The sequence below is a fragment of the Marmota monax genome, unplaced genomic scaffold (assembly GCF_021218885.2).
Source record: "Marmota monax isolate L192 unplaced genomic scaffold, Marmota_monax_Labrador192_F-V1.1 WCK01_AAM20220418_F8-fsc00138, whole genome shotgun sequence".
Lineage (NCBI taxonomy): Eukaryota > Metazoa > Chordata > Mammalia > Rodentia > Sciuridae > Marmota > Marmota monax.
In genome coordinates this window covers 3825804-3853556 of record NW_026692763.1, presented here as the reverse complement: position 1 = coordinate 3853556, position 27753 = coordinate 3825804, and the positions used below count along the sequence as shown (strand labels likewise).

The window sequence follows — 27753 nt, the reverse complement described above, 5'->3', positions numbered from 1 at the left end:
TCCTTTGGTTATCAAGCATTGCCAAGCGCCGACTCAGTCAGGCCCCCTGCTAGGTGCCCAGGGCACAGAGACCAAGAACACATGTCAGTGAGGAAGGAAGATGGGCAGTGGCCAATCTGCAAAGATGGTTGGAAACCCTCTCGCTATTCATATCCTTGGACCCATGTGAAATGTGGGTTGGGTCTGCAACTTGATTTAACCAGTAGAAGACAGCGGAAATGAGGTGGTGGCAGTTCTGGTCATGCCTCAGGAAGGTTCCCTTTCATAGTTTAGGAGCCCTGCACCCCTATTTAAAGACCAGTTACCTTGCCAAAGAAATCTTGTACAGAGACCACATCGACAAGAGAATTCTGAGACCACAGAAGAGGGAGAGAGGCCCAGGGGTCCAGCATCTTAGTTCAGTTTCCAGATGACTCTAGCCCCTGCCACCACTTAAATGTAACCACATGAGACACTCTCAGTAAGAACAGAGCTGTCTTGTTGAGCCGATTTGACCCATAGTTATGAGGTCACCGCAGTTTTATTTTAAGCTATTTCTTTCTTTCCTTTCTACTTCTTGTTCTTTTTTTTTTTTTGTACCAGGGACTGAACTCAGGGACACTGAACCAATGAGCCACATCCCCAGCTCCCCGCCCCCACTCAAAAAAAATGTTTTTTTGAGTTGTAGATGGACAGCATGCCTTTAATTTATTTGTTTATTTTTTATGTGGTGCTGAGGGTCGAACCCAGTGCCTCACCAGTGCAAGGTAAGCAGTCTACTACTGAGCTTCAGCTCCAGCCACACATCCCCAGCCCTTTTTTATATTTTATTTAGAGACAGGGTCTCAGTGAGTTGCTTAGGGCCTTGCTAAATTGCTGAGCCTGGCTTTGAACTTTTGATCCTCCTGCCTCAGCTTCCTAAGTCACTGGGATTACAGGGGTGTGACACTGTGCCTGGCTTAAGCCATTTATTAATCCATTGTCAGATATTCTGCTATAACAGCATATCTAAGACTGCTTAATTTATAAAGGAAACAGGTTTAGCTCATGGTTCTGAAGGCAAGGAAGTCCAAAAGCATGGTGCTGGTACCTTCAGGGCTTCTGGTGAGGATCTTCTGCTGCTTCAGATGGCAGGAGGGCAAGCAGGCCATAGAAGGACAGAGAACATGAGGGGCAGCTTCACGTTCTCATGGAAACTAATACAGTTTTGTGAGAGCAAAAGTCCCCTGCATGAGAAAGGCACTAGTCTGTCCATGCTGGCTCTGCCTTCAGGACCCAAACCCATCCCCCAAGGCCCATCCATCCCCCAATACCACCACCCTGGGGCCAGGTCTCAGCATGATTTTTGGTGAAGATAAACCATATTTAAACCACTGCAAACCTCTACCTCCCAAGAAGCTTGTTACATGTGTAGAAATAAATAAAGACCCACCAAATGAGAAGGGGTAAAGGCTACTTGTGCAGAGCTGGCTAGAGCAAGGGGGTCAGCCACTGTCACTTGCATTTGTCGGAGTAAAAGGCAGATAGAGGAAGGGACAAGTTTTATAGTGGAAAAAAGGAGACGTTTCAGGTAATCCCTGATTGGATGTACCAGCATGGGGAAGCTGGGGGTTAAATAGTAAGACATCCAATGTGACTTGATAGGGATATATATTTGACTTTCTCTGATGGGTTCTAAGTTGGAAACAGGGATAAAATTAGGAAAGCTAATCAAGTCCTGGATGTTTTGAGCTGATTATCACAGGGGTTATTATTTGGCTTTCTGGAGTGGTGGCTGGAGATAGTGGTCTAAACTTCTTCATGTCTGACTCGTGGAGAGTGGGTTGGTTTCCCAGGTTGATTGCTGCAGACTGTGGGTCAGAATTCTATTTTTATTTGTGGTCTGGCCCTGTTCGTTTGTTTAGTCTCTCACTCCCATATAGAAGCCTACATGCACACTGACAGTTTTGAGGCCATGTTGAATGAAGTGTGTTTTGGATAAGCCCAAAGGGAGGAGAGTCCCCTTCTCCTGAACCAAGTTTGAAGAACAGGTGGGAATTAACCAGGTGGATGAGGGAAGGAGGGACATCCCAGATGGAGGGAAATCATGATCCCAGGTCTGGAGAAGGGAGAGATGTGGCACATGCCAGGAACTGTAGCAGGCTGACGTGGCCAGGCTTGTGACTGTAGTGGATACTGGCTTAGGGCTGGGACAGTAAGCAAAGAGTTTGACATCCTCTTGAAAGAGGGTCACAGATATTTGAAGTGATATCATCCGAGCTGGGTTTCAGAAAGTACCTCAGATGGAAAAGGTGGAGGGGGAGAAGGGCGAAGGGCTTGGATTAGTGAGGAGGCAGCTATACCAGCCAAAGAAAGTTCTAGACGTGTAAGCTACAGGATTTGGTGAATTGGACTCTGAGTAAGAAGAGAATGCAGAGTCCAGAAGGAAAATAAAGAATCCCAGATTCCTCCTCCTCCTCCTCCTCCTCCTCCTCCTCCTCTTCTTCTTCTTCTTCTTCTTCTTCTTCTTCTTCTTCTTCTTCTTCTTCTTCTTCGGTCTGGGGATTGAGTCCAGAGGCTCTCAACCACTGAGCCACATCCCCAGCCCTTTTTATATTTCGTTTAGAGGCAGGGTCTCACTAAATTGCTTAGGGCCTCACTAAGTTGTTGAGACTGGCTTTGAACTCTAGATCCTCCTGCCTCAACCTCCCAGTCACTGGAATTACAGGTGTGCATCACCACACCTAGCAGAATCCCAGAATTCTGAAAGACCAAGGTGGTCCCTGAGAAGGTGACCCAAGAAGAGGGAGGAGTTTCAGAGAGGATGGTTTGGTTTGGGGATCACTGAGTGGGAGGAGGCTAGGAGATCCTACAGGACATGTGCAAGAAGCCATTGAGGACACACATTTGGAGTTAGAAGAAAGCTAAGATGAAGATGAATTTGAAGTCATCAGGATATGCATAGGGTATGGTGGCCCCCAACGCTATGGGTAAAATAAGAAGGAGGGACGCCCATGACAGGCACTGAGAAGAAATATCTAGAGAAGCTGGAATAGACCCAGAAGAGAGTTGTGTCAAGGAAATGAGCAAGGAGATTTTAAGAGACTTTATCCTCTGGGACAGTTGAAGGAAAATACGAACTTTGTAGAAATGATTGGATTTGGGCCCTGGCAGGGAGGTTTGTGGGTGAAAAGGAGTGGAATCCCAGGTGTAGGGCTTAAAGACAGAGGGGAGAGAGGAGGTGGGCCGACATCCCTGAGATAGCTCTTCCAAGAAGTTAGCCTATTCAGGGGAGCAGAGAGGCAGTAGCTGCAGGGAGATTTCAGTTAGGCAGGTTTTGTTGTTCAGTGGGAGAGACTGGAGTGGAATCTACAGGCAGAGAAGAGCAGTGGATAGTGGGGGTGGGAAGTGAAGAGTGAGGGGGCTCAGTACAGGGAAGGCAGCTGTCAACAACGGAGGCCTCTGGCGGGATCCAGACTGCAGGTGGAGTTGTGTTGGCCCACACAGTGTTTTGTTTCTGTTTTTGTTATTTGTTGAATTTGGTGCCAACCAATTGCATGCAAAAAATCCGGAATCCCAGCCTCTGGGATTTCTGGATTTTCTGGCAAAATCCAGAGACTGAATAACTCAGGATCCCCTTCTTCCTTAGGGCACTGGTGACTGGAGCCTGGGGCTCTGGATGGGCCTGGCTTCCAGGTTGCCACCAGTACCATCTGACTGCCCACCTCACCTTTTTCTGTTTCCTACTTGGTCCGACCTCTAAGCCTTTGAATTGAAACCCTGGGGTGAGGAGAGGTGAGAGGACAGGAGCAGGGCAGAGAGTCTAAGGCCTGTGTCTCTGAGGGACACATGAAGATGTTGAGAAGGTCAGGCCTGGGAGTGAAGTAGGGATCAAGAAGAGAGGGTGAGAAACTGATGTGACTCCATTTTTTGAAAACCCAGCTTCTACCTCAAGGCCTGTCCAAAGGGAGGGGTTGTGACCCTTGTCGTTGGAAAAAACCCACAGAGCACTCCTAGGCACAAACCACCCTGCTGAGTTGTTTGTCTGCAAACAACAGGAGAGATCTGCTGCGCCAGGTGTCCCTGACTCAGTCAGGTTAGGTGAGGGCCCATAGCAACCCCCTAGCAACCACCAATTAGCATCAAACAGGGAAAATACCTGGGATGCCCGATGACCCCCCCAGTAATTTATGGTGGTTGATAACATGTTGGGAAACCATGTAGTTTAGCATGTACACCCCTCATGGCTTAAACCAATCAGTGAATCCCCCTCTTGTACTAACCAATCACCCCTACCCAACTTGTTCCGCCAGGGAATGTGATAATCAATGTTAAGAGTTATTGTTTGACTTTCCTGTGGTGTGAAATGATTTGCTGTATGATGTTGTGACACATAGAGTATCCCCAAAAACCTATAAAATCTCACTGAACACTCGGGGCTCACTCCCTGGGACCACTACGTTGGAAACGGTTGTGAGTCCAGGCTCGAGCTTGCAATAAAGACTCTTGTGTGATTGCATCGGATTCAGCTCCTGGAGGTCTATTGGGGTCCCACGAATCTGGCATTACAAGGCAAGCAGGGCACAGTGGCCCACGCCTGTAATCCCAGCGGCTGGGAAGGGTGAGGCAGGAGGATCTCAAAGCCAGCCTCAGCAACCTAGCAAGGCCCTCAACTACTCAGTGAGACCCTGTCTCTAAATAAAAATACAAAGAAGGGCTGGGGACATGGATCAGTGATAGTGTGCCCCTGTGTTCAATCCCTGGTACCAAAAAAAAAAAAAAAAAGGAGAGGGAGAAGAGGCAAGGCTAGCAAGGGCCACTGAGGGGGGTGGGAGGGGAACCTGTGAAGACCACATAGGATTATGCTGGACAAGATAAGCTACCCAATTAGACTGAGTGACAGAACAGTGGCTAGAGGAAGAAGATGGGCCAAAAGACCTGATCTGTCCTCCAGGAGCTTCCCCACCCAGCTTCAGTGTCCCTTGGCTCTATTAGTGGGTGGGGGCTGTCCCCAAGACTTGGGGCCATATAGACAGGGCTCTAGAAAACAGCCTGTGCTCCCCCCCGATCCAGAGACTACCCTAAGCTTGAAACAGATGAGCTGGCTCTACTTAGTACTGGGAAAGAGTCCATTCTGAGAAGCCCCTGCTTTGAGAAGTAGAAATGCTCCTTAGATTCTGATCAGAATTCCTTCCCTTCCCTTGTGACAGGCCCTCGGGAAATGTTCTTTCCCACACCCCCCACCTGTCTTCCCTTTCAAAGTAGCTTTTGTGTCCCTCCATGGCCTTCTGCCTGCTTCCATCACTAGTCCAGGTGACGCTTGCTCTTGACAATAGAAGGGGTCTCATCCAGGGGTCTCCTCAGGTAACAGCTCAACACACACTTCAAGATTAAAACCTCCCCATTCATACTCTCTGCAGGAACGTTCTCCTCTCAGTCTCACCGAGAATCGCGTGTGGCTTGGACACATGTCACCGACTCATGTCGAGTTGCAATGTAATTAGGTGATGGCGGGGGGAAAATTCTATCCGTCTCCTGGGAATGCTGGAATAATGAGCCATCACAGAGGCCCGAGGAGGTTGGCAGGGGGCTGCTGACCTGAGCCGAAGCTGGGATCATTCATTAGCTCTGGAGCTGCCCGGGATCTGTTCCTCATCCTGGCTGCGTAGATGAGCTGGCCCCATTCTTGAGCGAGAGAGGCGGGAGTTGTCGTGGTGGAGAACTTGAAAGGCTGTCCCACACTTTGAAGCAGGGAAAGCGAGCCAGTCATCCCTTTATGGACTGGGGGCAGGCGGAAGCCATAGTCTCCACCTATGTGGGTGGCCATTTGCTCAACTAAACCCAGGTGAGGGCAGGGGCCCTGGGGCAGAGCAGAGAGTGGCCAGGAGTCTTCACAAGGTCCAATCTACCCTGAGTTAATGCCCTGCTGGGCCTTGAGGGTCATCACTCAGACTCCCTCAGGAACCCTAACCCACCCTGTGCCCCTCCCTCAGAGACTCCTGGGGATACCAAAGAAGAGACAACAGAAAGGCCAGTTGTGGCCTCAGCCTGGCCTTCCCAGCAGTCTCAGGACAGCTCCCTCTCCATCAGGCCACTGGCTTGTCCCGACTTCGCACTACCCAATGCTCCCACTACAGCAGGGATGTTGCCTGGGCAGCCTCCCGCCACTCCATCCTCATTCCAAGGTGGGAACTCCCAGTCGGCTCCCAGCCCATCTCCGCACTCTTACCTTCTCCTAATGGGACCTCATCAGGTCTTGGCACCAGAGCCCATCCCCCGCGGGCACCTTTCTGTCTTGGCTCCCTGTCTTCTACCTGGGGACACTTGTACATGCTAGTCAAGCACTCTAAAGCTGAGCGACACCCTCAGCCACCATCTGCCTTTATTTCTTCTTCTCTCTTCTCCCTCTCCTCTTTCTCCTTAGCTCATTTCTCCCTGGGGATCTGCTATTTCAACTTTCCCAGGGGCTCTGTGGGCTCTTACTCAGAACTGCTTCCGGGGCTCTCAAACACCTGGATATGCTCCTGTCTGTTCCCTGCCACCTCCACCAGAGCTGGACCACTAAGGCAGCCACAGGTTCTGTTGTGCCCATGGCTAACTCCACGGTGCTCCATCTGCGCAGGACAGCAGGACCGAGGGAATGAACACAAGCCCCTCTCCTGGCTTTCCCCCTTCCTGTCCCCAGGGCCTCTCCAGACACACACCTTTGATGGAGAGTCGCTGTCCTTTCAGTGCTCATTTAGGAGGGCACAGGCAAGGGACTTCAGTACTGGTTTTCCCCAAGCAGCACCCCCTATAGAGGGCCCTACTTGGCCCATTCTTCCTTCTGCTTCCTACCCCAGAGGGCAGTGAACCCATGGGTCAAGTGTGTCTGTCAGTCAAGATGACCTCTGTCCAACAGGAAGGGGAGATCTCAGTACTTGAAACTTCCTAGTACTCACGTTGGAAAGACAAAAAGCAACAGGTGAAATTAATTTTAAAATATTTAAATGTAATCCAATATATTCAAAATATTATCATCTCACTGTGTAATCAATATCAAAGCTACTCATGAGACATTTTGCATCCATTTTCATAGGAAGTCTTTGAAGTAGCCACATCTCAACGGTCCCACTCAGAGGCCACGTGCTGGGTACTTGACACCCCAGTTTTATCCACTCAAACAGCCACCCCTAACCTCTTTCCCATGAAATTATACCGGAAACTTGAGGTGGAAAGGTGCAAACCAGGCTCGCCTCTGAAGAGGGGGCCAGTTCCCCATGGATTCGTTTTCCTTCTTGGCTCAAAATTTACTCTGGTTCTAGAGGCCAGGGTGATGGGCCAGTCATGGGCCACCAAGAGGCAAGAGAGGAGGAGCATAGCCAGAGGTAGTGGGGACCTGGGTGATGGCAGGGCTGGGATTCAGCAGAGATGTCCTGGATGGGACTGGCCAGCAGAAAGGAGCAGGGTGGGGTGCCACAGTCCACAGACAGGTTAATGGCTCCCGCCTGGCAGACAATTGGATTTGCTCTCCTGAGCCTCCTGGCTTGGGAGAAGGGCCTCTCCTCCTGGGAACTCAGATGGACTCCCAGAGCCACAGGGCCTGGGTCAGCGGGGCCTGATTCAATCAGGAGAAATGAAGATTGTGGGCTTACAGACAGTCCAGCACCCAGAGGGACTGGTGGCTGCACCCAGGAACAAGTCTGAGAGAGTTGATGCACAGAGGGTGCTCTAGGGTCATCCTAGCTCAAACAATGGACCCTCCCCTGATTTTTATTTTATTTTATTTTTACTGGGAATTGAATCCCAGAGGTGCTCTGCCACTGAGCTACATCCCCAGCCCTTTTTATCTTTTATTTTTAGATCATGTCTTGCTAAATTTTTAGATAGTGTCTCAGTGAATGCAGTCCTCCAACCTCAGCTTCCAGAGTTGCTGGGTCTACAGGCCTGGCCTGTGCCACACACCCGGCCCCCTCCTGAAGGTCCAACTCACAGTTGTCTACAATGTAGATTATCACCCACCTGCCCACCTCTCTTAAAGGTGGTTGCAAGATGATTCAGAATCAGAAAACCAGAAACTAGTCTGTTTTCCTCTGTCTGTGAAGCATCTACACATGCTAGGGCCTGGGCAGGAAGAAGAAACAAATCAAACAAAAGACTCCATCCTTTCTTTCCTCAGTACCTTGCATGTTGCATGAACCCCAACTCTGGGACATACAAAAAAAAATTGTGTCTCATCTGCGAGAGGCAAGTGGAGTTCTGCAAATTGGAGAAGACATCATATGACTGCTAACGGGACATGCCCCCTCCTGTCTCCAGGCCTTGGCTCAGGCAGTGCCCTGGCATGCCCTCCCACTTCCTCCCTGACTGCCAGCTGGGGCTCGCTTCCCTGGGGGAGTTTTCCTGGTTACTCTTCTCCCCACAGCATCACTTTCTTCCCTGCTCTGTGCTTCTGAAGCTTTGTCGATGGCTCCCCCACAGCACCGGCTCTCTCAATCCACCAATAATTGTCAAGGGCCTCCCAGGTGCCTGGCACTGTCCTGGGGGCTGGGGCTGTCACAGGGAACAAGCTGACAAGGAGAAAGACAATGAACCCATAAGCAAATAATTAAAGAAGGTATTCCTGAGAGTGTTAAGTACTAAAAGAGAAATAGATGGGGCGGGGTACATATGAAATCCGGAGTGGCTGGGGGCAAGAGGGGGGACATCTGTAGACAGGGAGGTGATGTTTGACCTGAGACCTGAATGCCAAGGAGACGATCCTGCAAAGGCCTGGGCTGATGGCCGTGTAGGAATAGCCAAAGCTAAAACTCAGGGGCAAACATCGGATGATTCCTTTTGTACCAGCTGTCTGGAATAGGCAGGTCCACAGAGACTGAAAGCCAATTAATGGTTGCCAGGGGTGGGGGATGGCTGCTAATGGGTATGGAGTTTCCCTTTAAGGCGAATGACAGTGTTCTGGAACTAGGTAGTCGCGATGGTTGCACTCCATACCACTGAACTGTTTGCTTTAAAATGATAAATTTTGTTGTTTATTTGTAGTAAACATTTGTAGACTTTATCATAAAGCAAAACTAAAACCTCCAAGGCAAAAATGAACTTATGGCCTAGGAACAGTGGCTAGCATGACTAGGGATGGGGAAGGTGGAACAGGATGGTGCTGGAGAGGTGGTCAGGGCCCAGCGTGAGGGCTTGGTGTGCTACTAAGGGAGAGGCATTTTCTATCGGTTCAGTGGGAAGCCATGGGGAGATTTCAAGCAGGAAAGTAACGTGACCGTCCTTACTGGTTTGTATTTTTGGGGTGACGGGCAAGTACTCCACCACTGAGCCAAACTCCAGGCCCAGGTTTTTTTTTTTTGTTTTGTTTTTTTATCTTGCTGGCTGTGGGTATAATGGGGCTGGAATAAAAGCGGAGAAACTTGTTAGGGAGTGGTCCAGGGGAGAGATGACAGTGGCCTAGGATAGGGCACAGTGGGGCTGTAGTGATGTGGATTGAGGATATAATTTGAATGTGGAGCCAATCGGATTTAGCACATCAAAGGCAAATAGAATGAAGGGAAGGGAGGAATAGAAAATCACACCTTTGTTTTCAGCCTGAGCAACTAAAAGAATGGTAGTGCTCTCTGCTGAGCTAGGGAAGCCCGTGTGGGAAACACTGAGGACGTGTTGACTAGGCATCCACATGGCAACGTCAGCTGGGCAGTTGGATGGACCGACCTGGAGTTCAGAACCGAGACGTGTATCTGACCTCATCTCTGTGGAGATGGTATTGAAAATGGGGCCTGAGCCAGTTCACCTGGGGATAGGTGTGACTATAGAAGAGAGAAGGTTCGAGGGCTGAGTCCTGGGGAATCAGGATATGTAGAGATGAGGCTGAGGATGAGCAGAGCAAGAAGGAGCCGCCAGCCACGTGGAGCAGGGGAAGGGAAATGGCAGAGCCCTACCTCTAGAATGAAGAGAAGTGTTTCCAGTACGAAGAGCCAGCTGAGTCCAGGAAGGTGAGCAGATGAGGACAAAAGTCACTATTGGGTATAGACACAGGACCACAGATCTGCCTCTCTGGTAAGAGTCCAAACACTCAGCACATAATAGGTGCTAATGGAAGGCCATGAAATGATTACATTCTGCCCTGTGTGGTATAGACTACACAGAGCAGAGGTGGTTTGAGTTAGGAACCTGACCTTGAGGGCAGTGGCCAAAGGACTTGGGCCACCCAGGAAATACCATGAGCCATTTTGGGGCCAGGAATGATGGCGCATGCCTATAAGTTCAGTGATTTAGGAGACTTTAGGTGGAGGATCGCAGGTTCGAGCCCAGTCTGAACAACTTAGTGAGATTCAGTCTCAAAAAATAAAAAGGGCTGGGGATCTAGCTCACTTGTAGAGTGCCCCTGGGTTCAATCCCCAGTATTGCAAAGAAAGAAAGAAAGAAAGAAAGTCATTGTTGGGCTAAGGGTGGGGAAAGCTTAAAGGAGCCCAGGATTCCAGCTCACCCACCGGAACATCCCGAGAGGACCATACCTCCACTTCTGTTCCCTTTTGCCTCTCAGGGGGTGAATCATATTTCAATATATTCCAGCTGAAAAAGGATCAGATTTTGAGCAGGTGGTAAGCCAGTACATGGAAATTTGATATATTTTGACTAATGCAGTTTGAAATTTGAAAACGGCAGACAATTTTTATTCAAGATCCATTTTTATACCAACTCATTATTAGGGGGGAAAGGCAAGATTTCTGGTTTCCTGTGAACCCAGGCCTGTCACCATCGAGTCCCGCTAAGCAGGCTTGACCCGTGGCTGGCCTGCGCACTGCCGGCGGCCTGCCTCCGCCGCCTCTTGTCCCTGCCGGAAACTCTTTCTTTAGCAACCTCTTTCAAGTATCCCTCTGGGGGTTACTAGTCCAATTTAATCTGACCTTCAGCCCCACCTCTGTCATGCCAACTCCAGCAAATCCCTGGGGCTGGCACTTAAGACAAGTTTTGTGATACAGACGTTGGTATTACACAGAATTTCCACTTCCCTCCCCACCTGCCTTGGCCATTTCCCCGGCCTCCTGAGTGTGAAGCCCAAGAAGAGGAAATAAATGATGGAGAGAGGGGGAGGGACGAGGTTATTGGCAAGAGAGCAAAGTCAGGGCTCATGTAGGTGGGGGAGCTACATGTCGGGTGTGGGGGTGATGTTGGGAGAGGGTCTCTGAGTGATCCTGAGATTCCAGATCAATCTTGTGTGCATCCTGACCTCACCATCTTGAGCAAACCCTGCCCTCTGTTGAACCTCTTTTTTTTTCTCATTGTCAAATGGAGATATGAATATCTTCATAATAAATTTTGGGGGGACTATCCAAGGAGGGTATGTGAGTGCCCCCTGAAAAGTAGGTCTGACACATGTTAACCCCCTTTGGCGCGCCAGGATTTCCTCCTCATATGAGGGAGAGATTTTGTCTCTTCTGAGTAGCTCACAATCTGATGGGGAAGGCAAATAGGAAAGGTTTGCATCCCTTTTGAAAGCCCCATGGCTGGTGATTTCTAGGGTATAAATTTTTGTTTGTTTGTCTTAGGGGTTGAATCCAGGGCTCTTTACCACTGAGCCTGAGTCACATCCCCAATCCTTCTTATTTTTCATTTTGAAACTCACTATGTTGCTTAGGGCCATGCTGAGTTGCCCAGGCTAGCCCGGAACTTGTGATCCTCACTTTAGCCTCCCTGGTCGCTGGGATTTTAGGTATGCATCATTCCAGCTGGCCTGGGTGTAGAACTTAAGGCTTTATGAGCTGAGCTTTCTGAAAGGTGACTTGTCGGTGCTTTCAAGAAGACTTTGACTCAGTGAATCTGATTTAAGGAAAGAATCAGGAATTTGGACAAAGTCATGTGCACAGAGATATTCATTATAGTGTTATTTAGTTTAAACTGATTTTTCAAAGAATTGACAGACACACTGACATGGTAATATATCACAAGTCCCTGACAAGTATACAATGATGTTTCCATCACTCCAGGGTCCCAGGAGTCCTTCCAGGAGGCAAGTCATATCACTAATTTTTACCATGATGATTTATAACCGTGAAAAACAAGAGACACTCTAAATTTAAAAACAAGAGACAATATAAATTTCAAAGATATGTAAATTATAATCGATAGCTGGACATGGTGGCTCTTGCTGGTAATCCCAGCAACTGGTGAAGCTGAGGAAGGAGTATTGCAAGCTGGGCAATTTATTAAGACCCTGTCTCAATATTAAAAATTTAAAAAAGGGGCTGGGGTTGTGACTCAGTGGTAGAGCACTTGCCTGGCATGTGTGAGGCACTGGGTTTGATTCTCAGCACCACGTATAAATAAATAAATAAATAAATGCAGGTCCATTGACAGCTAAAATATATGTATGTGTACTCAATTTTTTAAAAAAATAAAAATAAAAAATAAATAAAATAAAATGGTAGAGTGGTAGAGTACTCCTGGATTTAATCTCTAGCACCACAAATAAATAAATTATAATCTATTTTACAGTGGGGTCTTTTGCAGTCTCTAAAAATCTTGCCTGTTACTACACCCTTCTTCCTCGGTTCATTACTGAGTGCTGCCCCTGGCCCCAGGCCCCAGTGTGTGCTCTTCCCTCTCTGAAATTCCACCCCCTAGTGGAATCCTTTTCAACCTCCCAGCTCTCCAGGCCTCTCACCCACAGTGACTAGCCCCTGCCATTCTCCCAGCTCCCAGGTCCGTCTCCACACTGCTCTTTACACGTAGCATTTATATATGGACAGGGCCAAGTAATGAGTGCCCATTTCCCCAGTAGACTGTACTGTCCCAGGGGTGGGTCCCCTCTGCGCACTTGGCTCCTCTTGCTTCCTTAGCAGAGAACGGCTGAATGAGTGGAATGGTCGAAGCAGTTAATACAGGATACAGAGGTGCATTATATAGCGTCATCCCAACTTTTATCTCTTTGAATACAAAATTTATTTAAATTTTACACAGCCCTATATAAGTGAAGGAAGTATTGAAGGAAGGTACAGCCTGGCCCTGTCAACGGTTGTCAAGGTAATGGGAATGTAGTGATGTTTCTTCCTTTTATTTTCATACTTTTCTATATAACTGGTAACTCTTATTTATTTATTTTTTAGTTGTAGTTGGACACAATACATTTATTTTATTTTATGTGATGCTGAGGATCGAACGAACCCAGGGCTTCACATGTGCTAGGCGAGTGCTCTACCACTGAGCCACAACCCCTGCCCCCCCACCCAGTAACTATTATTTTTAAATTAAATAATGTTGGATGATTTTAAAGAAAAACCCAGTAGGTAAAAGCGGGGTTTGAGGATCACATGGGAAGCCCATGCTAAATGCCACCTGGACCAAATCTCTCAGGTCCAAGGTCCAAGAATAGGTAAGCATAGGCCTCTGGAGAAAAAGCAGCACTCAGACCAGCAGAGAAAAGGAGGTGATTTGAGACTGGGGACCTGAGATGCTCAGACAGGCCCCACCATTGTCTTCCCTGCTCCTTGCCGCGCCCTCTAGGTTTTGAACATGCTTGAGCTACATCCCCAGCCCTTTTTATTTCTTTGGTACTGAACATTGCACCTAGGGGTGCTCTATCACGAAACTGTACCCCCAGCACCCCCCTTGATCTTTTTGTGACAAGATCTTGCTAAGTTGCCCAGGCTGGCCTTGAACTTGTGATCCTCCTGCCTCAGCCTTCAGAGTAGTTGGAACTACAGGTGTGCGCCACTGCACCTGACCCCAGGGTATCATTAAGTGGCCAGTCAAGAGAAAAGTCTGTGAAGCGAGATCTAAAAACCCAGTGGTTATTTACCCTGTAGGTATGAGGCACAGCCCCAATATTTCAGCAAGAGGTGACAAGAACTTAGGCAGAAGCTAGGTCAGTGGGGATTAAAAACCCTTGTTTGCAAACACCTTCAGCTTCTTGTCCTTCCTTAACTATGTGGTCTCACCTGGAAACCCTTCTCTGCCACACAAGTGCTGGGGAAAGCCACCAAGCCAGGCTGACTGATGCCACTCCACAGAAGGCCCTGCGCCGTCCCTTGGGTGACTAGAGTCACTGGCTTGCCCAGGACACGGGATGTCATTCTGTCTGTTTCTTCTCTAACTTTCACCTTATCTCTACCTTCACTCTCAGCTGATGATCCTTCTCCCTTCATGGAGAAATCAAAAGGCTCCTGAGGCCACTCCACCATCCTCTCGGTGTACCAGGGCGCTCCCTGGACAGCAGGCGGGTGCTCCTTCTGAGCTCCTGACCTCATATTCTTCTCTCACGCCTGCTACTTCAGTTTCTCTCTCTTCCCCTCCTGTATTCTCTTGTTGGCATTTAAACAGGCTCTATTTCTTCCATCTCAAAAAGTAAACCCTAAGAACGTGCAGGAGATACAGGGAGGAGGGGTAACCAGTACAGGGCGTAGTTGGATCGGAGGAAGAGCTTCTGATGTTCTAGAGCACAGTAGGGTAACTATGGTGGACGCTCAAATGTGTATTTCAAAGCAGAGAGGATTTTAAATGTCCCCAATAAAAAGAATGATAAATGTATGTGGTAATGCCAATCCCCCTGAGCTGATCATTACACATTGTATACATGTATTGAAATATCATGCCATGCCCCGGATATACGTACAATTACTGTGTGTCACTTAAAAATAAAAATTATAATTAAAAAAATTAAAGAGAAAAAAATAATAACCTCCCTTGACTCACTCACGCCCCTGCAGGTTGTGCCCTGTTCCTCTGCCTCCTTCATGGAAAAACTTACTTGGGTGGATTCTGGGTGCCCACAAGACCTCCCTAGTCCCTGACTGCCCCAGGTGGAGTCTTCCCTGTCCCGTGATGGCAGGCCAGGGCATTTGACTTGTTTTGATCAATGAAATGTGAACAGGAGGAATATGTGTCATATCTTTTTCCAGCAGTGTTCTGAGTGGAGGATGCTCCCTGGATCTTGATCCCTGCTCATAGCTTCATGTCCTTGTGTCTCATGAGTGAGACATAAGCCTTTGTTGTTGTGAGCCATCATGATTCTGGGGTCACTCGTTATCTCAGCACACCCTCACCTGCACTTACTGACTGATCCAGTGCAGTCTCCCTTTCCCTTCTCTCTCTCTCTCTCTCTCTTTTTAAATATATTTTTTTAGTTATTGATGGACACAATACCTAGTGCCTCACACATGCTACACAAGCGTTCTACCACTGAGCCCCAACCCCAGCCTCCTTTCCCTTCTCTCTCCCTCTCTCTCTCTTTCTCTCTTGGTACTGGAATTGATCTCAGGGACATTTAACTCTGAGCCACATCCACAGCCGTTTTTTTTTTTTTTTGTATTTTTTAAAATTTAGAGACAGGGTCTTACTGAGTTGCTTAGGGCCTTGCTAAATTAATGAGGCTGCCTTTGAACTCAGGATCCTCCTGCCTCAGCCTCCCAAGCCACTGGGATTAGAGGCGTGTGCTACCACACCCAGCTTCCCTTCTCTCTTGACTCTCCTAGGTCACCCCATCCACTTCCATGGATTTAAATGCTGTCTCTATGTTGATGGCTCCAAAGTGCACCATTCACCTCCAGGCCCCTGTTTTGTGTGTTTATTTGTATGTGGTACTAGGGATTGAACCCAGGGGTACTTGAACCCACAAGCTACACATCTGCTCTTCTCCTCCTTCTCCTGCTCCTGCTCCTGCTCCTCCTCCTCCTCCTCCTCCTCCTCCTTCTTCTTCTTCTTTTAATTTTCCCCAATACATCACCTTGCTTATTTATTTATATGCAGTGCTGAGAATTGAACCCAGTGCCTCACACATGCTAGGCAGGCACTGTACCACTGAGCCACAACCCCAGCCCACACCTACTCTTTTTAAATTTTCTTTTGAGACAAGATCTTGCAAAGTTACAGAGGCTGGCCTTGAACTCCTGGCCCTTCTGCCTCAGCTTCCCAAAGAGCCAGGATTGCAGGAAGGCGCTACCACACCCGGATGCCCGGCTTTGGCCTACTGTGTGGTACATCTACCCAGCATCTCTATAAGGCTTGTCCTAAATTGAGTTCCTGGGTGCCCCACACCTGTTTTCCTGGGCTCCTTTGGTCTCACTATGCCACCCTTGTCCTCTCAGTCATTTGTACCAGAATTCAAAAGCCACCCCATGGTCCTCTCCCTCTTTCTCCTTCATATGGAATTTTTAAAATATTTCTCCAGGTTGTCCTCCTCCCTGCCTCCAGGACCCCAACATCTCTCACAATAGCCACAGACCTCCTTGTCTCCTTTCTTCTTCCCACTCAATCCATCCTCCAATAACAGTCCCTCAAATCCAATCATGCTGCTCCACTTCAGCCACTTTCCAGTGGCTTCTTGCCACATACAGAATTAGATCCAAACCCTTTACTGTGGCTCTCAAAGCCCTACAAATTCTGGCTCCCACCTTTCTGACTTCACCTCTTGCCCCTCTCCCTTTGCACCAAGCTCAGTACTGCCCCCAGGATCTTTGCACTTGCCATTCCCTCTACCTCCAAGGCTGTTTCTCTGTTCTTTTTCCTTTTTTAAAATATTTTTTTAGTTGTCACTGGGGCCCCTATTTTATTTATTAATATGCGGTGCTGAGAATCGAACCCAGTGTCTCACACATGCTAGGCAAGCACTACTGCCCATGTGCCAGCGTTCAGCCTCACCCCAGGCAGAGCCCCCCCACAGTGAGGAGGTCATAGCCCCAATGGGTAGGGAGTAAGGGAGCCTGGAGTTGCTTCCACAGGTCCCCTGAGCAGTTGGCAGCCCAATTAGCATGGCATTCCCAGCCAGGCCTGCACCCAGGGACCAGCCCAGGCAGATGAAAGCTGAAAGGTTATTCCAATAAGGAGCCACCCACTCCTTAGTCGAAAGGGATCCTGGTGTTTTGGAGGAACCGAGGTAAAAGCAAAGCGAGAGTGAGTGCTGAGACGAGCCCAACCGGGGACATCTTGGGGCTCCTCCCCTGGGATGTGCACCTCTTCTCAGGAGAGGACCTGCCTCTTCTCCAGGATGGTGTGCAGGCGCAGGAATGCTGCAAGATGAAAGGGGCCTAGGCTGCCATTGATGGTTCCCAGGGACAAATGTGTGTCCCATATGTCCGCACATGTACTCAGATACACGCTCATGGACACAGCCATGGAACACAGAGTTACAGACAGGCACACTAGCACGCACACGCAGACACATGTGCATACACAGACACACAATAACACATGCACAAATGTACACATGCCCACAGACAGGCTGGGCCCAGGCATGCCTCCCTGGCTGCAGGCACTGGACCCAAAGGGTGGTGTCTGAGAACACGCATGCCTCACATCTGCTCTTTGGACCTTCCCCATTCTGCACCCAGAAGTCTTTTTAGAGGAAGTCACTGACCTGGCCTCCAGTTAGGGTGACTAACTTGTTCTTGGTTGTTTGGGATTGTCACAGTTTTAGTACTGAAGATCCCATGTCCTGGGAAAGCCCCCACTCATGGGAAAACCTGCCCATGAGTTGGTCTGGGACTGAATCCTTCTTCCCAGAGCATTCCTCACCCTCTGGTCACCTGTGAGATGGATCAATGGACCCTTGGACAGAGCCAAGATAGTATCTGCTCTCACCCTAGAGGTTCTGAATCTCCTCAGGAGTAATAAAAACCACTGTTTTTATTGAGCACCTACTGTGAGCCAGACCCTGAGCCCAGGGCTTCCTAATTCTCCGAATGACTCAGGAAGATGCTGTCCTTACCCAGCCATCATAACTGAGCTCCTACTGCATGCAGGGAACACACTAAACAAAATCACCATCTTCATGGAGTCAGTGGGAAGAGACAGAAAGAAAAAAGATAAACAAATCATATGGTATTTTAGAAGAGGGTGAATACTGTGAAGTAAAACAGGGGAGAAGGGACACCTTTAAACTAGGCTGCACTGGGGGAGGCCTCACTGGGAAGAAGCCCTGCAGACACCCTGGAAAGCATTCCAGGCAGAGAGAACAGCCTGTGCAGACTGGAGACAGCGTGCCTCTGGCCTGAGGCAGGGACAGCAGGGAGATGAGTGTGGCTGGGAGGCAGGGTCTGTGGGCCACGGTCCTGACCAGGAGGCACCTTGTGAGTGAGATGGGAGCCATGGAAGGTTTGGGCGGAGGAGCAGCATATTCTGATTCAGACTTTCTCCGGGTCTCCTTGGCTGCTGTGTTAGATGTAGGGGCGGGCGTGGGGGCGGAGGGACCTCTTACAGATTACTGCGCAGTCCAGGCAAGTGCTGATGGGGGTGCTGTGAGGAGGGGACGGGGGCTGGATAAATTCTGAAATCGAGTCCGCAGAATTTCCAGGGGGTTGCGTGGGGGGTGAGGGGAGGGGTCGCTAAGACTCTAAGGGGTTTGGCCTGAGCAGCTAAAATGCAGGAACCGCCTTCACCCGAGAGGGAGAAGAGAGTGGAGGAGGCTTGTAGGCAGAGAGCACGTTTGGACGACTTACAGACTGTGTGTGGCGGGTGGACACCCTCGTGTGCAATTGAGAGGGCCAGACTGGAACTTTATACAATTGCCTCCATTTTATAGGTGAGAGAAATGAGGCTCACACAAGCAAGGGGACACGCTTGTTAAAGTAGGGGAGCAAGGATTCGAACCCAGGTTTATCTGGCTCCAAAGCCTGTGCCCTTCCTGGCCTCTGCCAAGAACTGCTGGCCCTCCTGCCCAACCCCGGCTATGTCCAGCAGAGGGGCTGAGGAGGGGCGTCTGGCTGTGCCCTGACTGACTTCCTTGTCTCCAGGCCTGGGCCAGTCTGGGAGGGGCAGAAGGGACTCATCAGGAAGAGGCCTCTGCTTAGGACCCAAGTGGTACAAGTGCCAAGTGGCCTGAGGCGCCAGCAGCCCTGTGAGTGCAGCCGGCCTGGCCTGAGGCCGTTATCCAGCAGCAGAGCGCATTGGGTTAGCATTGATTGGCTCAGAGAGGAGCATCTGGTGAGGCTGGGGCAGAGGGGGATCTCAGCCTGGAGGACGGAGGGAAGGCTGCAGAGCCAGAGGAATTCATCACGTGATTGACCAGTTTCCAAGCCTCGGAGAGCCCACAGTCCTGCCCCGGGGCCATGGGAATGCCTGCCCAAGGGGCCATCCCCCAACTCAGATACAGGGAGGGCAGCCCCTTCCATGCTGTCATGGAAGAGACTCTGGGCCTGAGAGGGCCAACCAGCCCTCAGCTGAGCCTGCTCTGCTCACCCCATGCAGCAGAGAGCTGGGGGCAGAGCCCAGGACTCAGGGGGATTTGGGCAAGTCCTGCCCACTGCCCTGCTCACCAGCTGTGTGGCTTGGCCAGCCACTTGCCAGAGGGGTGCCTTGTTTCCTCCTCTGTGAATGGGTGCTGTTCCTGTGGGGTTGTGAGTAAGCCATGCACACAAGCTGGTAACAGGGCTGTGTCCTTGTGGGCTTGGAAGCTGCAGGGCCCCTGTCATACTAGCTGTCTGGCTTGGGCCTGGAGAGGGGCCCTATGGATGCTGATCTCAGTGCAGAATTCTCAGTCCCACCCCTGCCCTGGGTCCTCCCAGCTTGACTGGCAGGGGTTAAAGCCTCCTTGGAAGCTCTGCCTAGTTAGACGGGGGTGGGGAAGATGGTGCAGACCACCTATGTTCCACCTCAGTGCCTTCACACACGCTGTGCCCTTTGCCTTTGCTTTCTCACACATCCCACCAGGTCTGGACCACATGGAGCTGTTCATAAAGCACATCGGGGGGCTGCCGAGTAGACTGGGTGAGGCAGCTGCCTGTGCTCAGGCCACTCACCCCTGTCCTCACAGTTCCTGCTGGCAGGTAGGGGTTTGGGTTTGCAGGAAGGACCTGGAAACAGTGCCAGCTCCCTGGCCTGTGTGCCTGTCTTCTGGGCTGATGCCATGCCAAGCCCTGAGCAGACATCCCCTCACTGAATCCTAAGGCAGCCCCATGGGGCAGGGACCCTTCTCATCCCCATTTCACAGATTAAATACTTCTGGAGGTTGAAGAGCTACCTACATCACACAGCTGACTAGTGACAGAACAAAGACAGCAGGTGGTACAAGGGTGGCAGGGGCCTTCCTGAGCCACCACTTCCATCTTCTCCCACGCACCCCCAGGCATCTACCTCGGGCCCCAGCACTTGGCTGGGCTGCCTGGTTTTGTGACTCCCCCATCTGCTCATGAGCCAGGAGGACTTGCCCCGCCCAGCTCATTCCTGGGCCCTCCCCACTCTGGCACCTCCAATTCTCCTGGACCCCCAGCAAGTACAGAATGGAGGAAGGAAGGAATGAGACACTGTGAAGTGAACACTTGTGGGGAGGCCAGGAGGTTTGGAGTAGCTGAACAAGGCCGAGTGTATCACCTGGAGGAGGAGCGTCGGGGAGGTGCTGCTTTGCCTTCTTCAGGCCCCTCCTGCAGAGCACCCCCTGCCCACTCGGGAGGGGGCTGAGGAGGCTGGTAGGAGGAGGTGCAAGGCCCCTCCTCAGAGACTTGGATCTCTGGTAATTTGCAAGCTTGAAATGCACAGCAAAAGCATCAGCCTCATTGTTAGTACATTAATCAGGCAATCAGCGGGTCCCGGCTCCCAAGGGCCACATGGAGGGGGCACAGGAGGAGCTGTGGCAACGCAGTAACCATCTCCCTGGGAAGAAATTGGCAGGGTGACAATCCAGGGCTGACACCTGCTGGCTCAGGCAGGGGTGCCAGAAGTGGGTGGGGCTTGCTGGGACAGCCAGCCCAGGGTTTTGGAGATGGACTGGCTTCCAGGGTGGCGAAGCAGACTCAGCTGAGATCCCCAGTGGGAGGGGTGGGGATCTGGAAGGAAGGCCTCCCTGGCACAGACCCTGGTATCTGGGAAGTACTGAAGGATGGAGAGCAGCTGCCCTGGGCCCAGATCCCACCAGTCATCTGGATCCCTTTATTGTTCCCGCCTTTGGAAGGAAGTGACTACTACATACAGTCCCTATGGCCTTATTGCCTGAGACCCCCAACATAAAGCATGTTCTTCCTTGAGGTGACAGAACAGGTCAGCCCTGGGCCAAGCCTCTACTGGGGTCCCTCTATCTCCCGGGGCTCTCTCAGGGGAAGAGCAGAAGGCCCCCTGCCCTGGGTCCTGCCTCCACCCCACCCTGCCATCTGACCCCTTCCACCTGCCATGGTGCATTCACAAATCAGTTACTAAGTACACACCTGGATTTGGGGGCATTTGGGCTTTTTCAGCTAAACTCAGGTCCCAGGATAGTCTTCCCTGTGTACCAGCATTCCCTAGAAACATCTGCTTTCTCTCTGAGGGGGGACCATCTCCCTTCAGGGCTTCACCTGGGGCCTTATGGAGACAGAACACAACTGCAGCTGGAGGAGGTGCCCCCCCCCCCACCACCACCACATAGGGTGGGTCTGAGGATCAGAGGAGTGTGGACAGAAGTACTTTGTCAACTGAAATGAGCTGTACAAATGTCGAGTGGTATTAGCGCTAAGCCTGCCACAGTCCCTGCCCCCGAGGCTGCAGACTGAGGGGAGGAAATGCCTTTGTCTTTAGAGGACCCCTGGTAGAGGCTGTATGGCTGTGGTCTTTCCTTCCTTTCTTTCTTTGTTTCTTTTTTTTTTTTTTTTTTTTTTTTTGGTACCAGGGATTGAATTCAGGGACAGTCAACCACTGACTCACATCCCCAGCCCTATTTTGTATTGTATTTAGAGACAGGGTCTCACTGAGTTGCTTAGCACCTCACCATTGCTGAGGTTGGCTTTGAACTCGCAATCCTCCTGCCTCCCGAACCTCTGGGGTTATAGGCGTGAGCTGCCAGGCCTGGCTCAGCCACGTCTTCTTCAGACTGAGTTGTGGGACAGACACAGTGAGCACCGTGAATGCTCTTAAGTCTGGGCTCCTTCAGGGTGGCTCCCTGGGGAAGGTTCTGGCAGGTATGGACTCCTGAAAGAAAGCAGCCTACTCGGGGGTAAGGGTGTGGGCTGAATGAGGAGATCTGGAGAGTCCAGTGTGGCTTGAACCCCTTCCAACCTGGGTATGGAGACTGAGGGGCTGGGCAGCCTCCTCTCAAGTCCTCTGAGATTCTGAGCCCTCAGGTTCCTGCCATCCCTGGGCAGACTAAAGTGGGCCATGGGGCCTAGAGGCCACACCCAGGACTCTGAGGGAAAGGGCTGGCAGAGCCATCATCTCCTAGTATTTTCTGGAAGGGGAAACTGAGGCAGAGGCAGCCGCTGCCTTGAGCCAGCCTATAGGCTGTCCAGTAGCTCAGGTCACTGAAGGTACTACAGAGGCTACACAAAGTGTGTCCTGGCTCAGAAAGGGTCCTTGATGCTGTGCTGCAACCACCACCGAGGTCATAATTGCTCTGAAATCGCAACTGAACCCAATTATGCAAAAAACTAAATTATGTGCAATGATTTTTATGTGCTGGAAACATTCAGTTGAAGCCGGGTGATTACAGGGGGACGGGAAGCAGCTGCCACTCTCTGGGAGCCCATAACTCCCAACAGCTGGGAGCTGTCACTTATTTACGATGCGCCGTTTCTACCGGGAACGAGGGGGTGGCGGTGGCAGTGAGACCTGCTCAGCTGGGAACCTGGGCAGCGATTGGGTTGGGGCAGCCGAAGTCCTGGGAGCTTGGATGGGTGGCTGACAGACCCAGGCGTGGCCCGGAGGTTGGCTTTTCTCATCCCACATGCTCAGTGCGCAGCTGGTAGCAGGAAGACTCAACTGAGCTGCCCCTAGGCACCCTGGCTCTCCTGAGAGGCCCAGCTGGACAAACCAGAATAGAAAGGGCAAGAGGCCAACCCAGGCAGGGAGATGGCTGCCTGGCCCTCCAGGGTGGGCTTCTGTGGGCCTGGAGCCTTTCCCCTCCACCCTGTGTGCCTGCTGGGCTGCTTGGGTCAGCTGTGACCCTGGAAAAAGGCAGGTAATGACGATCGTCCATAATGAGGCTGCTCCAATAATGAGCACGGGGCTATTACCCGACCACAGGCTGGACACATCCGAAAATAAATTATTTTAAGGATCCATTAACGAATGCCTAATTAATGCCCAATTAGAGGGAAGCTACAGAGGAAATGCTCTGGACAGTTGAGGGGCAAGGCCTGGTTTTGCAGCCATAACCTGGGAGCTGAAGTGAGGCGGAAAGAGGGGAAAGGGCCAGAAGGTGGACCAGGATGGGGGCAGCCTTGGTCTGGCAGTTTTGTGGACCCCAGAGAAGCTTCATGCATCAGCCCTGGTGCCACCCCCCAGTCCCTGACAGACACATCTCTCTCCGTACACACACACAGCTCTGTGAGTGAGAACTATCCTCTCTGTGTTTTAGAAACAAGGAAACTGAGGTACAGAAGGGGTGTCGCATACTTGAACATGTAAATGAAATATCTTTCGAGGAGCACTTTGGTGTCATGCTTACGTGCTTTGTTTGTTATTGGGAATGATTTAAATAAAACGATTCCTCAGGACTCTGCATGAGATATTTACTTTGTTAGAACCACTATCTGTGAATGCAGATAACGATGAGCTAGTGGCAGAGCTGGGATGAGGGCTGGAGGCTGTGTCTCGGGGTGTGGCCTTCACTGCAGTGGGGCTGACAAAGACTGAGGGGGCTGGGCTCAGGCACCCCCAGAAGGGCCTAGGGATTTTAGGGGCAGGGCTAAGAAGGTACGGGGTTGATCAGGGCCTTCACCCCAAATTTACCTCCCAGTCCAAGTTGGGGATTAATTCTTAGTTGGGCCAGGTGCGATAGTGCACGCCTGTAATCCCAGCGGCCTGGGAGGCTGAGGCAGGAGAATCGTGAGTTCAAAGCCAGCCTCAGCAATTTAGCGAGGCCCTAAGCAGTGAGACCCTGTCTCTAAATAAAATACAAAAAGTGGCTGGGGATGTGGCTCAGTGGTTAAGTGCCCCTGGGTTCAATCTCCAGTATCCTCCATCCCCCAAAAAAATCCTCCATTGGGGTAGCTGCCAAGAAGTAGGGAGAAGTTTCTAGTCTTAGATGAAGTCCAGGCTTGGACTCTGAGTCCAAGGGGCCAGGAGAGACTCCTGATCACAGCACAGATAAGATCTTCCTTGGCAGACCTAGGAAGATCATATGCTGGTCCCCTCCCCACCCTCTGCACCCCATCTGTCTGCCACCTTGCTGGGCAGTCTATGACTGGTTCTGCTGTCTCTCTCCTCACCAGGGTGCTGTGTGGAATTGCTGCTGCTCCTGCTGCTGGCTGGGGAGCTGCCCCTGGGCGGTGGCTGCCCGCGGGACTGTGTGTGCTACCCAGCACCCATGACGGTCAGCTGCCAGGCACACAACTTTGCCGCCATCCCCGAGGGCATCCCCGAGGACAGTGAGCGCATCTTCCTGCAGAACAACCGCATCACCCTCCTCCGGCAGGGCCACTTCAGCCCTGCCATGGTCACCCTGTGGATCTACTCCAATAACATCACTTTCATTGACCCCAACACCTTCGAGGGCTTCGTGCACCTGGAGGAGCTGGACCTCGGCGACAACCGGCAGCTGCGGACGCTGGCACCTGAGACCTTCCAGGGCCTGGTAAAGCTTCATGCCCTCTACCTCTATAAGTGTGGGCTGAGCGCCCTGCCGGCGGGCATCTTTAGCGGCCTGCACAGCCTGCAGTACCTCTACCTGCAGGACAACCACATCGAGTACCTCCAGGACAACATCTTCGTGGACCTAGTCAACCTCAGCCACCTGTTTCTCCATGGCAATAAGCTGTGGAGCCTGGGCCAGAACACCTTCCGGGGACTGGTGAACCTGGACAGGCTGCTTCTGCACGAGAATCAGCTGCAGTGGGTCCACCACAGGGCTTTCCATGATCTCCGCAGGCTGACCACTCTCTTTCTTTTCAATAACAGCCTCTCGGAGCTCCAGGGCGACTGCCTGGCCCCCCTGGTGGCCCTGGAGTTCCTCCGCCTCAACGGGAATGCCTGGGACTGCGGCTGCAGGGCGCGCTCCCTATGGGAATGGCTGCGGAGGTTCCGAGGCTCCAGCTCTGCTGTCCCCTGTGTGTCCCCAGAGCTGAGGCAAGGCCAGGACCTGAAGCTGCTGAGGGCCGAGGACTTCCGGAACTGCACAGGCCCAGCGTCCCCACACCAGATCAAATCACACACGCTCACCACCACCGACAGGGCTGCCCGCAAAGAGCATCACCCACCCCACAGCCCCGCCAGGGACAAGGGCCACCCGCACAGCCATCTGCCTGGCTCCAGGTCAGGCTCCAAGAAGTCAGGCAAGAACTGTACCAGCCACAGGAACCGCAACCAGATCTCTAAGGCGGGCACCGGGAAGCAGCCCCACGAGCTGCAGGACTATGCCCCTGACTACCAGCACAAGTTCAGCTTTGACATCATGCCCACAGCACGGCCCAAGAGGAAGGGCAAGTGTGCCCGTAGGACCCCCATCCGTGCTCCCAGTGGGGTGCAGCAGGCCTCCTCAGGCAATTTCCTGGGGGCCTCGCTCCTTGCCTGGATACTGGGGCTGGCGGTCACTCTCCGCTGAGGACCCAGGGCACCAGCACCCAGCACTGCCACCATGTCCACCAAGGAACAAACTTTCTTTTCTTCTTTTCTTACAAGTGGAAGATCTGCTGGGTTTCAGGAAAAGGCTGACAGAGCCTCCAGCTGCTGTCTGGACCCTACTCGGTGGATTATAAACCCAAAGTGTACAGCCCTAGATGGGAAGGGATTAGCGCATCTCACCCGGCTGTCCCAGCCAGCCCCTGCCGAGCACCTACAGACAGCATCCACTCCAGCAAGGCGGTAACAGGCACGCAAAGTGAATTCTTCATTAGCAGTAATGGGACAAGTGCCCCTCGTGGGAGCTGGGCTCTGTGGAATCCTGATCATTTGGAGAGGTCTGAAGGGCCCTGCCATTCCTGGAGGAGCAGGACTCAGAACAAACAAGTCTCTCCCAAGAGCTGACTGGGTCAACCAGCAGTCTGGGAGTACTGGGGCAGGTGGCATCTTGGCCTTTGTCTGAGGTCATCTAGTCAACCTGCCCTGAACCCAACCCTATGCCACCTTCGGTCCCTCCCTTGGGGGGGGTAATGCCTCTCATTCCTGATGTCTCAGGCAACCCTGGCAGACCCAGGCACAGCTGCTAGGGTCCAAGAACCAATTACCAAAGGAAAGATCATCAGAGGCTGAAATTTAGAACTTCATCACATGCAATGAGATTCTCACAGAAGGTGCAGTTTTATACCTATGTCCACTTATATATATATACACTACACACATATATATATATATATATATATATATACACATATATATACAAATGCACAGGTCCCCTGCCCCACTCCGTTACCAAACTGTATGTCTTATCATGTTTATAAACTATATGGGAAACTATATCTGCTGAGGTAAGGGTTGTAATGGTGATTTCTAGCAAGAAAAAAAAAAAAGTTATAGGATTTTTGTCTAGAATCCCAGCCTGGCGTCAATAGTCCCTATGTAACCTGGGTGCGCCAGGACCTGGTGCAGGGTGTCAGTGGGAAGGGATAGGGAGAAAGGGAGGCAGCGAGAATCATTTCAGGGGACCAATATTCTTAGACGTTTAGAACATCACCTTGTTTTTATATGCAACACAAGCCTGTCTGGCGCCCTGGAGCACCAATCACCCCTTCTGTAAAAGCTGCGGGCGTCAGGGTGAGAAGTGGGAAGCAGCTCGTGGATGCCAGGGAGCCAGGCACTGGGGCCAGGTAGACAGAGAAGGGGAAAGACAGGTCTTTGGGGTTTTTTTTTTTTTTTTTTTTTTTTTAAGTCAGCAAGCAAGGCAGCAACCACAGTGTTAGTCCAACAGGTTGGACAGTGTCATCAGCCCAGCGTTTTGCCAGAGGTGGCCAGGACAGGCCCGGGGAGACTCTGAGCAGGAGCCCAGGGCTCCAGCATGGCTCAGCTGCTGGATTTTTAACTTGAAGGCTTTTTGGTGGGCAACCCAGCAAGGGCAGGAGAGAAGCATCAGGTAGCCTTAGTGGGAGGAAAAGGATGAGGACATTCCAGGAACTATCTCAGGCACTTCTGCATTACGGAGCCCCATTCCTCCTGATGCTCCTGAGATGCCCGGGCAGAGGTTAGAGGGCCAGACTCAGGGGTCAGCATGCAGGGAATCGAGCATACAAGCCCAGATGAGGGAGAGGGGCTGCTGGACAAGGGCCCAAGCAAGCACAGTCTAATTTGCGCTTTGCACAAACCTGAATTCCCCACCAGAAAGGGTGTGTGTGAGGAGTGAGAAACACTGAATCCAATTAAGAGAGAAAAATAATAATAATAAAAAAATTCTCTTGGACAAGAACCCTGTTTTTCATTTCCTAACCCCGCATTCCTGATGGGGTGGCAGATCCTGGGCTTTGATGGGGTGGGCGAGCCTGGCTGGGCACTGCTCTGAGAACACAGCACGTTTGTTGGCAGGCAGAGCTCTAGGGGACAGGGGCACACTGACTCAGAGGGACACACAAAAGCATGCGCACACACACACATGCGTGCACACACACATTTGTTCTCTGTTCCACGGTTCTTCCCTCGCCCGCACACAATATGATTCACTTCCCACATTCTGGCTGCTCTGGGTGGGCACCATCTCTGTGTCTCCCCCTAGAGCAGACTGGCCCTGGATCCTTCTCGGCCTTTTCCCAAGAGCCTCAGCAGCAGCTGCTGAGTCATTGATTCTCAGGGGGTTGAGCGGTGACTGGAAGGGAACAACAGGTTCCTGGGGCCCAGAGGACTTTCTAGGTGGCCAGGGCCTGACCGAGACAGCAGTGGACAAGGCCCACAGTCCGCATCTGCCTCCGGCTTTGGAGAAAGGGTTCCCCGGATTGAGGGACGTTTTCAGGCCTGACTGGACAATACCCCTCAGTACAAGGCTTGGGACATTCT

At 51.3% G+C, this 27753-nt stretch overlaps 1 protein-coding gene across 1 annotated transcript in view; it reads left to right on the top strand.

Moving 5' to 3' along the window:
• Nucleotides 1–27172, top strand: part of Rtn4rl1 (reticulon 4 receptor like 1) — a 72425-nt gene extending 45253 nt beyond the window's left edge. Inside the window, exon 2 of the mRNA XM_046446973.2 lies at nt 24051–27172. Coding sequence (XP_046302929.1) covers nt 24051–25378 — 1328 coding nt within the window. The 3' untranslated portion in view covers nt 25379–27172. The remainder of the gene's footprint in view (nt 1–24050) is intronic.
• Nucleotides 27173–27753: the final 581 nt, after the last annotated feature.